We start from the raw sequence: 13,893 nt of genomic DNA on the forward strand, positions 1-13,893 counted from the left end.
ATGCTGATGGCGATGGCTCCTCCTGCTTACTAGGCAATGACGCCTCCTGAGTCTGGGGCTGCCCCCCCGAGCGCACCCCAGCTCCTCCCACGGCGCCATTGCCGGACACTGATCCCGGCACCGGAACACTCCCCCCCCCACCCCCCCCCCCCCCCCCCCCTCACAGGGGAGTGCCCCGCAGTGCCCGCAGAACAAACTGTACTCGGGGGACCGCCCCCTGAGCACACAGACACAATGCTCTCAGGCGCCCGGACACTCCCCCCCTCACAGGGGAGTGCCCCGCGGCGCCAGTAGTGCCCACAGTACTCGGGGGAAAACCGCCCCCCGAGCACACGGCAGCGTAGCTTGCCTCTGGCACTTGGACACGCCCCCTGCCACCCTGGGGCGGTCCTGCAGTGCCAGAGCTGCCCGGCATGAGCCCATCCTGCCTTTCCCTACCGACAGGATGGGTGTGCTTCACAACTATTGCGCCCTTAGCCTTTCCTGATGCCATACTGTACTCCCCATGCTGGCCCCCGCTCCACCACAGGAACGGGTCTGGCAGTTTGGGGGAGCCCGCAGCCTGAACCAGCTTTGCAGCTGGCCCAGACTGCTGGAAGGGGACAAATACATATTGCACCGTCTCCTTCGTCTTACGCTTCTTGGACCTCTGCTGGACCACCACATCCTCACATTCCTCGTCCCCAAAAGTGAAATTCTGGAGGTGGGCTGGGGGACTCCTGCATCACAATTGCCCTCAGCAGACCCCCAGCCTCACCCTCCACGTCATCCTCCTCACTCTCGCTTGGTGGTAGTGCCACCTGTCCAGCCTCAATGTAGCTGTCCTGGGTGTTACATGGAGTAGCTACAACCGCCACACTTTCCTCCATCTTCTCCTCTTCCTCCTTTACCTCCTCACCACCATCCTCACTATCTTCACCGCCACTACTCTCCCCATCATCCACCTCCACCTTACCTGGGGATTTCATGGCGGCAAACCGATCACTGTTGATCAGCTTCTCCTTGAAGAGACTGCTCCCCTCCAGTATCTCCGCTCTCCTCGCCTCCAGCTTCACAATCTCGCCTTTCAGCGATGTTATCCTTCTCTTCAGTTCTGGTTTGCTCTTTCTGGATCCGGTGCTCATCAGACTCTGGGCCGCACGCAGATCCTCTCTGGCCATCCTCAGCTTCCTGCCGCGCTGCTCATACTCTGCAAACCTTGCGGCCATGCGGGAGCAGTACGTGGAACTGGACTCTCCGGGCCCACTCTCCGACCACATCTCCACACTGCTTTTCCGTGGCCTTCTTCCACCTGTGGATCTCTGGCTGGCACCCGTAGCCTGGGAAGCAGAGCCTGCATTGCTGCAGACTCTGCCCGATCTTCTCCCGGCCGGAACAATGGCTGTTGAAGTTTTCACTCCACTCCACTCCCTGCCAGCCTAGAACGGGAAGTGGAGCCATGAGGCTCCATTGCAGGAGGCTCTTCCCAGGAATCTGCCACAAACCTGGGAAAGCAGGTGGAAAAAATCAGCCTCTCTCCACTGGAAGTCTGGAGTCTCAGGAGCTCAGCAACACACAGACACACCTAGTGACCACACACCTCCAGAGCTGTACTCACTATTCTGCTGGTGAGGTCACTGTGTACATACATTACATTACTTATCCTGTACTGATCCTGAGTTATATCCTGTATTATACTCCAGAGCTGTACTCACTATTCTGCTGGTGGGGTCACTGTGTACATACATTACATTACTTATCCTGTACTGATCCTGAGTTATATCCTGTATTATACTCCAGAGCTGTACTCACTATTCTGCTGGTGAGGTCACTGTGTACATACATTACATTACTTATCCTGTACTGATCCTGAGTTATATCCTGTATTATACTCCAGAGCTGTACTCACTATTCTGCTGGTGAGGTCACTGTGTACATACATTACATTACTTATCCTGTACTGATCCTGAGTTATATCCTGTATTATACTCCAGAGCTGTACTCACTATTCTGCTGGTGAGGTCACTGTGTACATACATTACATTACTTATCCTGTACTGATCCTGAGTTACATCCGGTATTATATCCCAGAGCTGTACTCACTATTCTGCTGGTGAGGTCACTGTGTACATACATTACATTACTTATCCTGTACTGATCCTGAGTTATATCCTGTATTATACTCCAGAGCTGTACTCACTATTCTGCTGGTGAGGTCACTGTGTACATACATTACATTACTTATCCTGTACTGATCCTGAGTTATATCCTGTATTATACTCCAGAGCTGTACTCACTATTCTGCTGGTGAGGTCACTGTGTACATACATTACATTACTTATCCTGTACTGATCCTGAGTTACATCCGGTATTATACTCCAGAGCTGTACTCACTATTCTGCTGGTGAGGTCACTGTGTACATACATTACATTACTTATCCTGTACTGATCCTGAGTTATATCCTGTATTATACTCCAGAGCTGTACTCACTATGAAGTCACTGTGTACATACATTACATTACTTATCCTATACTGATCCTGAGTTATATCCTGTATTATACTCCAGAGCTGTACTCACTTTTCTGCTGGTGAGGTCACTGTGTACATACATTACATTACTTATCCTGTACTGATCCTGAGTTATATCCTGTATTATACCCCAGAGCTGTACTCACTATTCTGCTGGTGAGATCACTGTGTACATACATTACATTACTTATCCTGTACTGATCCTGAGTTACAGTCATGGCGGTAAATGTTGTCCCCCCCTGAAATGTTTCTATAAAATGAAGTATCTCTCACAGGAAAGGATTGCAGTAACACAGGTTTTGCTATACACATGTTTATTCCCTTTGTGTGTATATATATATAGATCTCCTCTCCTCTGTATATATATATATATATATCTCCTCTCCTCTGTGTATATATATTGCAGTAACACAGGTTTTGCTATACACATGTTTATTCCCTTTGTGTGTATATATATATATATATATATATATATATATATATATATAGATCTCCTCTCCTCTGTGTGTGTGTATATATATATATATATATATATATATATATATATATATATATATATATATAGATCTCCTCTCCTCTGTATATATATATATATATATATATAGATCTCCTCTCCTCTGTATATATATATATATATAGATCTCCTCTCCTCTGTATATATATATATTGCAGTAACACAGGTTTTGCTATACACATGTTTATTCCCTTTGTGTGTATATATATATATATATAGATCTCCTCTCCTCTGTATATATATATATATAGATCTCCTCTCCTCTGTATATATATATATATATATATAGATCTCCTCTCCTCTGTATATATATATATATATATATATATATATATAGATCTCCTCTCCTCTGTATATATATATATATATAGATCTCCTCTCCTCTGTATATATATATATATATATATATATATTGCAGTAGCACAGGTTTTGCTATACACATGTTTATTCCCTTTGTGTGTGTGTGTATATATATATATAGATCTCCTCTCCTCTGTATATATATATATAGATCTCCTCTCCTCTGTATATATATATAGATCTCCTCTCCTCTGTATATATATATATATATATATAGATCTCCTCTCCTCTGTGTGTATATATATATATATATATATATATATATCTCCTCTCCTCTGTGTGTGTGTATATATATATATATATATATATAGATCTCCTCTCCTCTGTATATATATATATATATATATATATATATATATAGATCTCCTCTCCTCTGTATATATATATATATATTGCAGTAACACAGGTTTTGCTATACACATGTTTATTCCCTTTGTGTGTATATATATATATATATAGATCTCCTCTCCTCTGTGTGTATATATATATATATATATATATATATATATATATATATATATATATCTCCTCTCCTCTGTGTGTGTATATATATATATATATAGATCTCCTCTCCTCTGTATATATATATATATATATATATATATATATATCTCCTCTCCTCTGTATATATATATATATTGCAGTAACACAGGTTTTGCTATACACATGTTTATTCCCTTTGTGTGTGTGTGTGTATATATATATATATATATATATATATATATATATATATATATATATATATATATATATATATATATATATATATATATATATATATATAGATCTCCTCTCCTCTGTGTATATGTATATATATATATATATATATATATATCTCCTCTCCTCTATATATATATATATATATATATATATATATATATATATATATATAGATCTCCTCTCCTCTGTATATATATATTGCAGTAACACAGGTTTTGCTATACACATGTTTATTCCCTTTGTGTGTATTGGAACTAAACCAAAAAAGGAGGAAAAAAAGCAAATTGGACATAATGTCCCCAAACTCCAAAAATGGTCCGGACACAATTATTGGCCCCTTTTAATATTGTGGATAAATAAGATTGTTTCCAGCATGTGATGTTCCTTTATACTCACCTGGGGCAAGTAACATGTGCGGGCAATATAAAAATCACACCTGAAAGCAGATAAAAAGGAGAGAAGTTCACTTAGTCTTTGCATTGTGTGTCTGTGTGTGTCACACTAAGCATGGACAACAGAAAGAGGAGAAGAGAACTGTCTGAGGACTTGGGAACCAAAATTGTGGAAAAATATCAACAATCTCCAGGTTACAAGTCCAACTCCAGAGATCTAGATTTGTCTTTGTCCACAGTGCGCAACATTATCAAGAAGTTTACAACCCATGGACCTGTAGATAATCTCCCTGGGCGTGGACGGAAGAGAAAAACTGATGAAAGGTGTCACCGCAGGATAGTCCGGATGGTGGATAAGCAGCCCCAAACAAGTTCCAAAGATATTCAAGCTGTCCTGCAGGCTCAGGGAGCATCAGTGTCAGCGCGAACTATCCGTCCACATTTATATGAAATGAAACGCTATGGAGGAGACCCAGGAGGACCCCACTATGGAGGAGACCCAGGAGGACCCCACTATGGAGGAGACCCAGGAGGACCCCACTATGGAGGAGACCCAGGGGGACCCCACTATGGAGGAGACCCAGGAGGACCCCACTATGGAGGAGACCCAGGAGGACCTCACTATGGAGGAGACCCAGGAGGACCCCACTGTGGAGGAGACCCAGGAGGACCCCACTGTGGAGGAGACCCGGGAGGACCCCACTGTGGAGGAGACCCGGGAGGACCCCACTGTGGAGGAGACCCGGGAGGACCCCACTGTGGAGGAGACCCGGGAGGACCCCACTGTGGAGGAGACCCGGGAGGACCCCACTGTGGAGGAGACCCGGGAGGACCCCACTGTGGAGGAGACCCGGGAGGACCCCACTGTGGAGGAGACCCGGGAGGACCCCACTGTGGAGGAGACCCGGGAGGACCCCACTGTGGAGGAGACCCGGGAGGACCCCACTGAGGAGGAGACCCGGGGGGACCCCACTGTGGGGGAGACCCGGGGGGACCCCACTGTGGGGGAGACCCGGGGGGACCCCACTATGGGGGGGACCCCACTATGGGGGAGACCCGGGGGGACCCCACTATGGGGGAGACCCGGGGGGACCCCACTATGGGGGAGACCCAGGGGGACCCCACTATGGAGGAGACCCAGGAGGACCCCGCTATGGAGGAGACCCAGGAGGACCCCGCTATGGAGGAGACCCAGGAGGACCCCGCTATGGAGGAGACCCAGGAGGACCCCGCTATGGAGGAGACCCAGGAGGACCCCGCTATGGAGGAGACCCAGGAGGACCCCGCTATGGAGGAGACCCAGGAGGACCCCCCTATGGAGGAGACCCAGGAGGACCCCACTATGGAGGAGACCCAGGAGGACCCCACTGCTGACACACAGACATAAAAAAGAAAGACTACATTTTACCAAAATGAACTTGAGTAACCAAAATCCTTCTGGGAAAACATCTTGTGGACAGATGAGACAAGATAGAGATTTTTTGTAAATCACATAATTCTACTGTTTACCGAAAACGGAATGAGGCCTACAAAGAAAAGAACACAGAACCTACAGTGACATATGGGGGAGGTCAATGATGTTTTGGGTTGTTTTGCTGCCTCTGGCACTGGGGGCCTTGAATGTGCACAAGACATCATGAAATCTGAGGATTACCAATGGATTTTGGGTCGCACTGTACAGCCCAGTGTCAGAAAGCTGGGTTTGTGTCCGAGATCTTGGGTCTTCCAGCAGGACAATGACCCCAAACATACGTCAATAAGCCCCAGAAATGGATGACAACAAAGCGCTGGAGAGTTCTGAAGTGTCAGCAATGAGTCCAGATCTAAATCCCATTGATCACCTGTGGAGAGATCTTATAATTACTGTTGGGAAAAGGCGCCTTCCAATAAGAGACCGGGAGCAGTTTGTAAAGGAAGAGTGGTCCAACATTCCGGCTGAGAGGTGTAAGAAGCTTATTGATGGTTATAGGAAGAGTGCTCCAACATTCCGGCTGAGAGGTGTAAGAAGCTTATTGATGGTTATAGGAAGAGTGGTCCAACATTCCGGCTGAGAGGTGTAAGAAGCTTATTGATGATTATAGGAAGAGTGGTCCAACATTCCGCCTGAGAGGTGTAAGAAGCTTATTGATGGTTATAGGAAGACACTGAACACCCTTTGGAAAAAATAAGTGAAATCAACCAAATATTAAGTTAAGGTGACAATAATTTTGTCCAGCCCATTTTTGGAGTTTGGGGACATTATGTCCAATTTGCTTTTTTTCCTCCTTTTTTGGTTTAGTTCCAATTCACACAAAGGGAATAAACATGTGTATAGCAAAACCTGTGTTACTGCAATATATATATATACAGAGGAGAGGAGATCTATCTATCTATATATATATATATATATATATATATATATATATATATATATATATATACAGAGGAGAGGAGATCTATATATATATATATATATATATATATATATATATATATATATATACAGAGGAGAGGAGATCTATATATATATATATATACATATACAGAGGAGAGGAGATCTATATATATATATATACAGAGGAGAGGAGATCTATATATATATATATACACACAAAGGGAATAAACATGTGTATAGCAAAACCTGTGTCACTGCAATATATATATACAGAGGAGAGGAGATCTATATATATATACAGAGGAGAGGAGATCTATATATATATATATATATATACAGAGGGAGAGGAGATCTATATATATATATATACACAGAGGAGAGGAGATCTATATATATATACACAGAGGAGAGGAGATCTATATATATATATATATACAGAGGAGAGGAGGATCTATATATATATACACAGAGGAGAGGAGATCTATATATATATATATATATACAGAGGAGAGGAGATCTATATATATATATATATACAGATGAGAGGAGATCTATATATATATACACAGGAGAGGAGATCTATATATATATATATATATATATATATACAGAGGAGAGGAGATCTATATATATATATATATATATATATATATATACAGAGGAGAGGAGATCTATATATATATATATATACAGAGGAGAGGAGATCTATATATATATACACAGAGGAGAGGAGATCTATATATATATATACAGAGGAGAGGAGATCTATATATATATATACAGAGGAGAGGAGATCTATATATACATACAGAGGAGAGGAGATATATATATATATATATATATATATATATATATATACAGAGGAGAGGAGATCTATATATATATACACAGAGGAGAGGAGATCTATATATATATATATATACAGAGAGAGGAGATCTATATATATATATATATATATATATATATATATATATATATACAGAGGAGAGGAGATCTATATATATATATATATACAGAGGAGAGGAGATCTATATATATATATATATATATATATATATACAGAGGAGAGGAGATTATATATATATATATATATATATATATATATATATACAGAGGAGAGGCGATCTATATATATATATATATATATATATATATATATATATATATATACAGAGGAGAGGAGATCTATATATATATATACACAGAGGGAATAAACCTGTGTCGCTGCAATCCTTTCCTGTGAGGAATACTTCATATTTCAGGGGGGGACGACATTTACGGCCAGGACTGTATTTCCTGTAAAATGTTTCTCAGGATCAGTGTTTCTGGTACATTCCTTGTTTATCCCTAATGGGAGTCGCCCACAGATGGTCACATGATTATAGCACTGATCCCCATTAGATGATATAACGGGGGGGGGGGGGGGCCCTCAGGTGGTCACATGACCTGGCACTGTACCTGTTCTGCACTCACATGGCAGGAGATGGAGGTCACATGGTTATTATTATTAGCTGAGTTTTTGGCTCCGTTCCCCGTACAGGAAGTGGCCACTCCACCGGGAGACTCATTGCTGGGATTATTGTGTCCGGTCATACACGGGGGGTCCTGTACGGGGTGGGGGAGGGGTGTGGACCTCCGCAGTCATCTTGTAGATATCACTAATGGAGGGAATCATCTACAGCATTGGGGCCCCGAGCTTGGCTGCAGATCTCCACATGTATATGGTCTTCTATACTCCATATTATCTCCTCACACCTCCCCCTCTCTATATCTCCTCACACCTCCCCCTCCTCTATATCTCCTCACACCTCCCCCTCCTCTATACTCCTCACACCTCCCCCTCCTCTATATCTCCTCACACCTCCCCTCCTCTATATCTCCTCACACCTCCCCCTCCTCTATATCTCCTCACACCTCCCCCTCCCTCTATATCTCCTCACACCTCCCCCTCCTCTATATATTCCTCACACCCTCCCCCTCCTCTATATATCACCTCACACCTCCCCCTCCTCTATATCTCCTCACACCTCCCCCTCCTCTCCTATATCTCCTCACACCTCCCCCTCCTCTATATCTCCTCACACCTCCCCCTCCTCTATATCTCCTCACACCTCCCCCTCCTCTATATCTCCTCACACCTCCCCCTCCTCTATATATCTCCTCACACCTCCCCCTCCTCTCCCTATATCTCCTCACACCTCCCCCTCCTCTATATCTCCTCACACCTCCCCCTCCTCTATATCTCCTCACACCTCCCCCTCCTCTATATCTCCTCACACCTCCCCCCTCCTCTATATATCTCCTCACACCTCCCCTCCTCTATATATCTCCTCACACCTCCCCCTCCTCTATATATCTCCTCACACCTCCCCCTCCTCTATATATCTCCTCACACCTCCCCTCCTCTATATATCTCCTCACACCTCCCCCTCCTCTATATATCTCCTCACACCTCCCCCTCCTCTATATCTCCTCACACCTCCCCCTCCTCTATATATCTCCTCACACCTCCCCCTCCTCTATATATCTCCTCACACCTCCCCCTCCTCTATATATCTCCTCACACCTTCCCCTCGCTCTATATCTCCTCACACCTCCCCCTCCTCTATATATCTCCTCACACCTCCCCCTCCTCTCTCTATCTCCTCACACCTCCCCTCCTCTCATCTATATCTCCTCACATACCTCCCCCTCCTCTCCCTATATCTCCTCACACCTCCCCCTCCTCTCCCTATATCTCCTCACACCTCCCCCCTCCTCTCCCTATATCTCCTCACACCTCCCCCTCCTCTCCGTATATCTCCTCACACCTCCCCCTCCTCTATATCTCCTCACACCTCCCCCTCCTCTATATATCTCCTCACACCTCCCCCTCCTCTATATATCTCCTCACACCTCCCCCTCCTCTATATATCTCCTCACACCTCCCCCTCCTCTATATATCTCCTCACACCTCCCCCTCCTCTCCCTATATCTCCTCACACCTCCCCCTCCTCTATATATCTCCTCACACCTCCCCCTCCTCTCTATATCTCCTCACACCTCCCCCTCCTCTATATCTCCTCACACCTCCCCCTCCTCTATATATCTCCTCACACCTCCCCCTCCTCTATATATCCTCACACCTCCCCCTCCTCTATATATCTCCTCACACCTCCTCTCCTCCTCTATATCTCCTCACACCTCCCCCTCCTCTATATATCTCCTCACACCTCCCCTCCTCTATATATCTCCTCACACCTCCCCCTCCTCTATATATCTCCTCACACCTTCCCCTCCTCTATATATCTCCTCACACCTCCCCCTCCTCTATATATCTCCTCACACCTCCCCCTCCTCTCATCTATATCTCCTCACACCTCCCCCTCCTCTCCCTATATCTCCTCACACCTCCCCCTCCTCTCCCTATATCTCCTCACACCTCCCTCTCCTCTCCCTATATCTCCTCACACCTCCCCCTCCTCTCCTTATATCTCCTCACACCCTCCCCCTCCTCTAGATCTCCTCACACCTCCCCCTCCTCTCCGTATATCTCCTCACACCTCCCCCTCCTCTATATCTCCTCACACCTCCCCCTCCTCTATATATCTCCTCACACCTCCCCCTCCTCTATATATCTCCTCACACCTCCCCCTCCTCTCCCTATATCTCCTCACACCTCCCCCTCCTCTCCTATATCTCGTCACATCTCCACCTCCTCTCCCTATATCTCCTCACACCTCCCCCTCCTCTATATATCTCCTCACACCTCCCCCTCCTCCCCCTCCTCTATATCTCCTCACACCTCCCCCTCCTCTATATCTCCTCACACCTCCCCCTCCCTCTATATCTCCTCACACCTCCCCCCTCCTCTATATCTCCTCACACCTCCCCCTCCTCTATATCTCCCTCACACCTCCCCCCTCCTCTATATATCTCCTCACACCTCCCCCTCCTCTATATATCTCCTCACACTCCCCCTCCTCTCCCTATATCTCCTCACACCTCCCCCTCCTCTCCCTATATCTCCTCACACCTCCCCCTCCTCTATATCTCCTCACACCTCCCCCTCCTCTATATCTCCTCACACCTCCCCCTCCTCTATATCTCCTCACACCTCCCCCTCCTCTCCCTATATCTCCTCACACCTCCCCCTCCTCTTCCTATACCATATTGTGCCCCCCGTTCTCCCACCACAGCCCAGCAGGGGGCGGAGCTCTAATCACATGACCCCCCAGCGCTGCGTCCAGCTGTCATCCGGTATCGGGGGAGTTGTTTACTGGATTATTGAAGAGCAAATAGTATAAATACTGATATATAAGACAAAGAGGCGGGAACGGCGCTGCGGATCCTCTCCGGGCTTCTCTCTGTAGATCTGCGCTGGTTTATGTGTAATCTCCTGCGTTATCTTCTGTATTTATTATACAATCTCTATTGGGGCCGGATAAGATCTGAATACACCAGTGTTTCTCATCCAGGGGGCCTCCAGCTGTTGAAAAACAACAACTTTTTTTTTTTTTTTTACACAATTTGTATGCTTAACCCCTTAAGGACTCAGACTATTTTATTTTTCTGTTTTTTTTTTCCTTTTCGCCTTCAAAAAATCATAACTCTTTTTATATTTTCCTCCACAGACTAGTATGAGGCTTGTTTTTTGCGCGACCAGTTGTCCATTGTAATGACATCACTCATTATATCATAAAATGGATGGCGCAACCAAAAAAATACTATTTGTGTGGGGAAATTAAAAAGCGCAAATTTTGGAAGGTTTTGTTTTCACGACGTACAATTTACGGTAAAAATGACGTGTTCTTTATTCTATGGGTCAATACGATTAAAATGGTCCCCGTGATTATACACTTTTCTATTATTGTTGCGCTTAAAAAAAAAAAAATTTTTTTTTACCAAATTAGTACGTTTAAAATCCCCCTATTTTGAAGACCTATAACTTTTTTCATTTTTCCGTATAAGCGGCGGTATGAGGGCTCATGTTTTGTGCCGGGATCTGTACTTTTTATTGATGCCATATTTGCACTTTTAATAAAAAAAAAAATTTTAACAATTTTTTAAGAATAAAATGTTATAAAAAAGCAGCAATTTTAGATAGTTTTTTTTTTTTTACGTTCGCCGTACGGGATCATTAACATTATATTTTAATAGTTCGGATATATACGCGCACGGCGATACCAAATATGTTTATAGATTTTTTTTTTATACACTTGGATAGGGGATAAGTTGTAGGGGCGGAGTAAAATCCTCTATTCTGACCCCTATAACCCCACTCTTACTTTTCCATATATGCGGCTGTAGGCGTTTTTTGGTGCCGTGATCTGTAGTTTTTATCGGTAACCTGTTTGCTTTGTTAGAGCTTTTTGATCACTTTTTATTCAATTTTTTTTTATTTTTTTTATATTTTATTTATGTGACCTTAAAAAAAATCTGCAATTCTGGTGCTTTGCTATTTCTTGCACACGGCAATTATTCCAAATGCATTTTTTTTTTTTTTTTTTTAATGGGAAAAGGGAGGGTTGATTCACAATTTTATTAGGGGGATGGCCTGCGATCACACTGTGGGGGTCCGATAAGCCCATCCCACCAGCACCTCCATTTTTCCTTTAAGATGCAGTGATTACCATTGGCTGCGGCATCTAAAGGGTTCAAGGCATGAAAGGTTAAAGAGAGGTTTTTAATCAACTGGTGCCAGAAAGTTAAACAGATTTGTAAATTACTTCAATTAAAAAATCTTTACCCTTCCAGTACTTTTTAGCAGCTGTATGCTACAGAGGAAATTCTTTTCTTTTTGAATTTCTTTTTTGTCTTGTCCACAGTGCTCTCTGCTGACACCTGATGCCCGTATCAGGAACTGTCCAGAGCAGGAGAAAATCCTTATAGCAAACTTATGCTGCTCTGGACAGTTCCTGACATGGACAGAGGTGTCAGCAGAGAGCACTGTGGACAAGACAAAAATTCAAAAAGAAAAGAATTTCCTCTGTAGCATACAGCTGCTAATAAGTACTGGAAGGATAAAGATTTTTTTTAATAAAAGTAATTTTCAAATCTTTAACTTTATGGCACCAGTTCATTTAAAAAATAAAAAATTATATATATTTTCCACCGGAGTATTACCCCTTTTAAGGTACATCTTGTGACGCACATGAGAAATATGGGCGGGTGATGCCCCCTCCAAAAATCTCAGCAATGCGAGACACAACGATAAATGAGACAATATTAATAAATTCTTGATTCATTTCAGAATTTTTACTATTTTGCGATATAAATAAAAAAAACGTAATTTTCTTCTCCCATGACAGGCGGCGCGGCAGCAGGAGTCTCTGGCCAAGATGAACCTGGAGAAGAAGGCGCGGCTGAGGGCCGAACCCGAAAAGTAGTGATCTGAGGACGCACGGGAACCCACGTGTAGAATGTAGTGACGTCTGTTCCGCACATGTGATCAAATATTCTAGGTACTGTAGTCATGGGGGTCCGGTACACCACAGGAGGGGGTCCGCACAGAATGGAGCACCACAAGGCCCAGCCGCTCCACCGAACACCTGCAGTAAAAACCCTTCATCTTCTAGGCTGCCGTGTCGAGGGTCCTGGACCCCCATGATGAGGTGTATGGGTTGGAGAGGCTCCTGCAGTATTACGTTTTTGGGTAGGGGGCGCTGTGGGGTCTGTCTATCCTGATATTTACGTTGATCACTGGTTTATGACTTGTGCAAAATAAATGAACCCTTCACCCCAAGCGCCTGCGCGGTCATTGGTAGAGGTGACGTCGTGGGCTGTAAATCAGTAGACCTCCAGCTGTTGCAAAACTACAACTCCCAGCATTCGGACCAAGACCCAACGTGTTTCTCTCCCAATAAGCGATTTCCTCAGGGGACAACAGCCACTTAAATTTACTTTGATATTTATTTTTCATAGTTCATGTCCGTGTTTTCCAACCAGGGTGCCTCCAGCTGTTGCAAAACAAACTCCCAGCATTTAGATCAAAACCCAACGTGTTTCTCTCCCAATAAGTGATTTCCTCAGGGGACAACAGCCA

At 44.0% G+C, this 13,893-nt stretch overlaps 1 protein-coding gene across 1 annotated transcript in view; it reads left to right on the top strand.

Annotated features, from left to right (window-relative positions):
* FAM162A (family with sequence similarity 162 member A) overlaps window positions 1-13,593 on the top strand; it is a 24,164-nt gene extending 10,571 nt beyond the window's left edge. Inside the window, exon 5 of the mRNA XM_056554461.1 lies at window positions 13,160-13,593. Within this exon, the coding sequence (XP_056410436.1) occupies window positions 13,160-13,237 (78 nt within the window). The 3' untranslated portion in view covers window positions 13,238-13,593. The remainder of the gene's footprint in view (window positions 1-13,159) is intronic.
* The last annotated feature ends 300 nt before the right edge of the window (window positions 13,594-13,893 follow it).

The sequence above is a fragment of the Hyla sarda genome, unplaced genomic scaffold, assembly GCF_029499605.1.
Source record: "Hyla sarda isolate aHylSar1 unplaced genomic scaffold, aHylSar1.hap1 scaffold_73, whole genome shotgun sequence".
Classification (NCBI taxonomy): Eukaryota; Metazoa; Chordata; class Amphibia; order Anura; family Hylidae; genus Hyla; species Hyla sarda.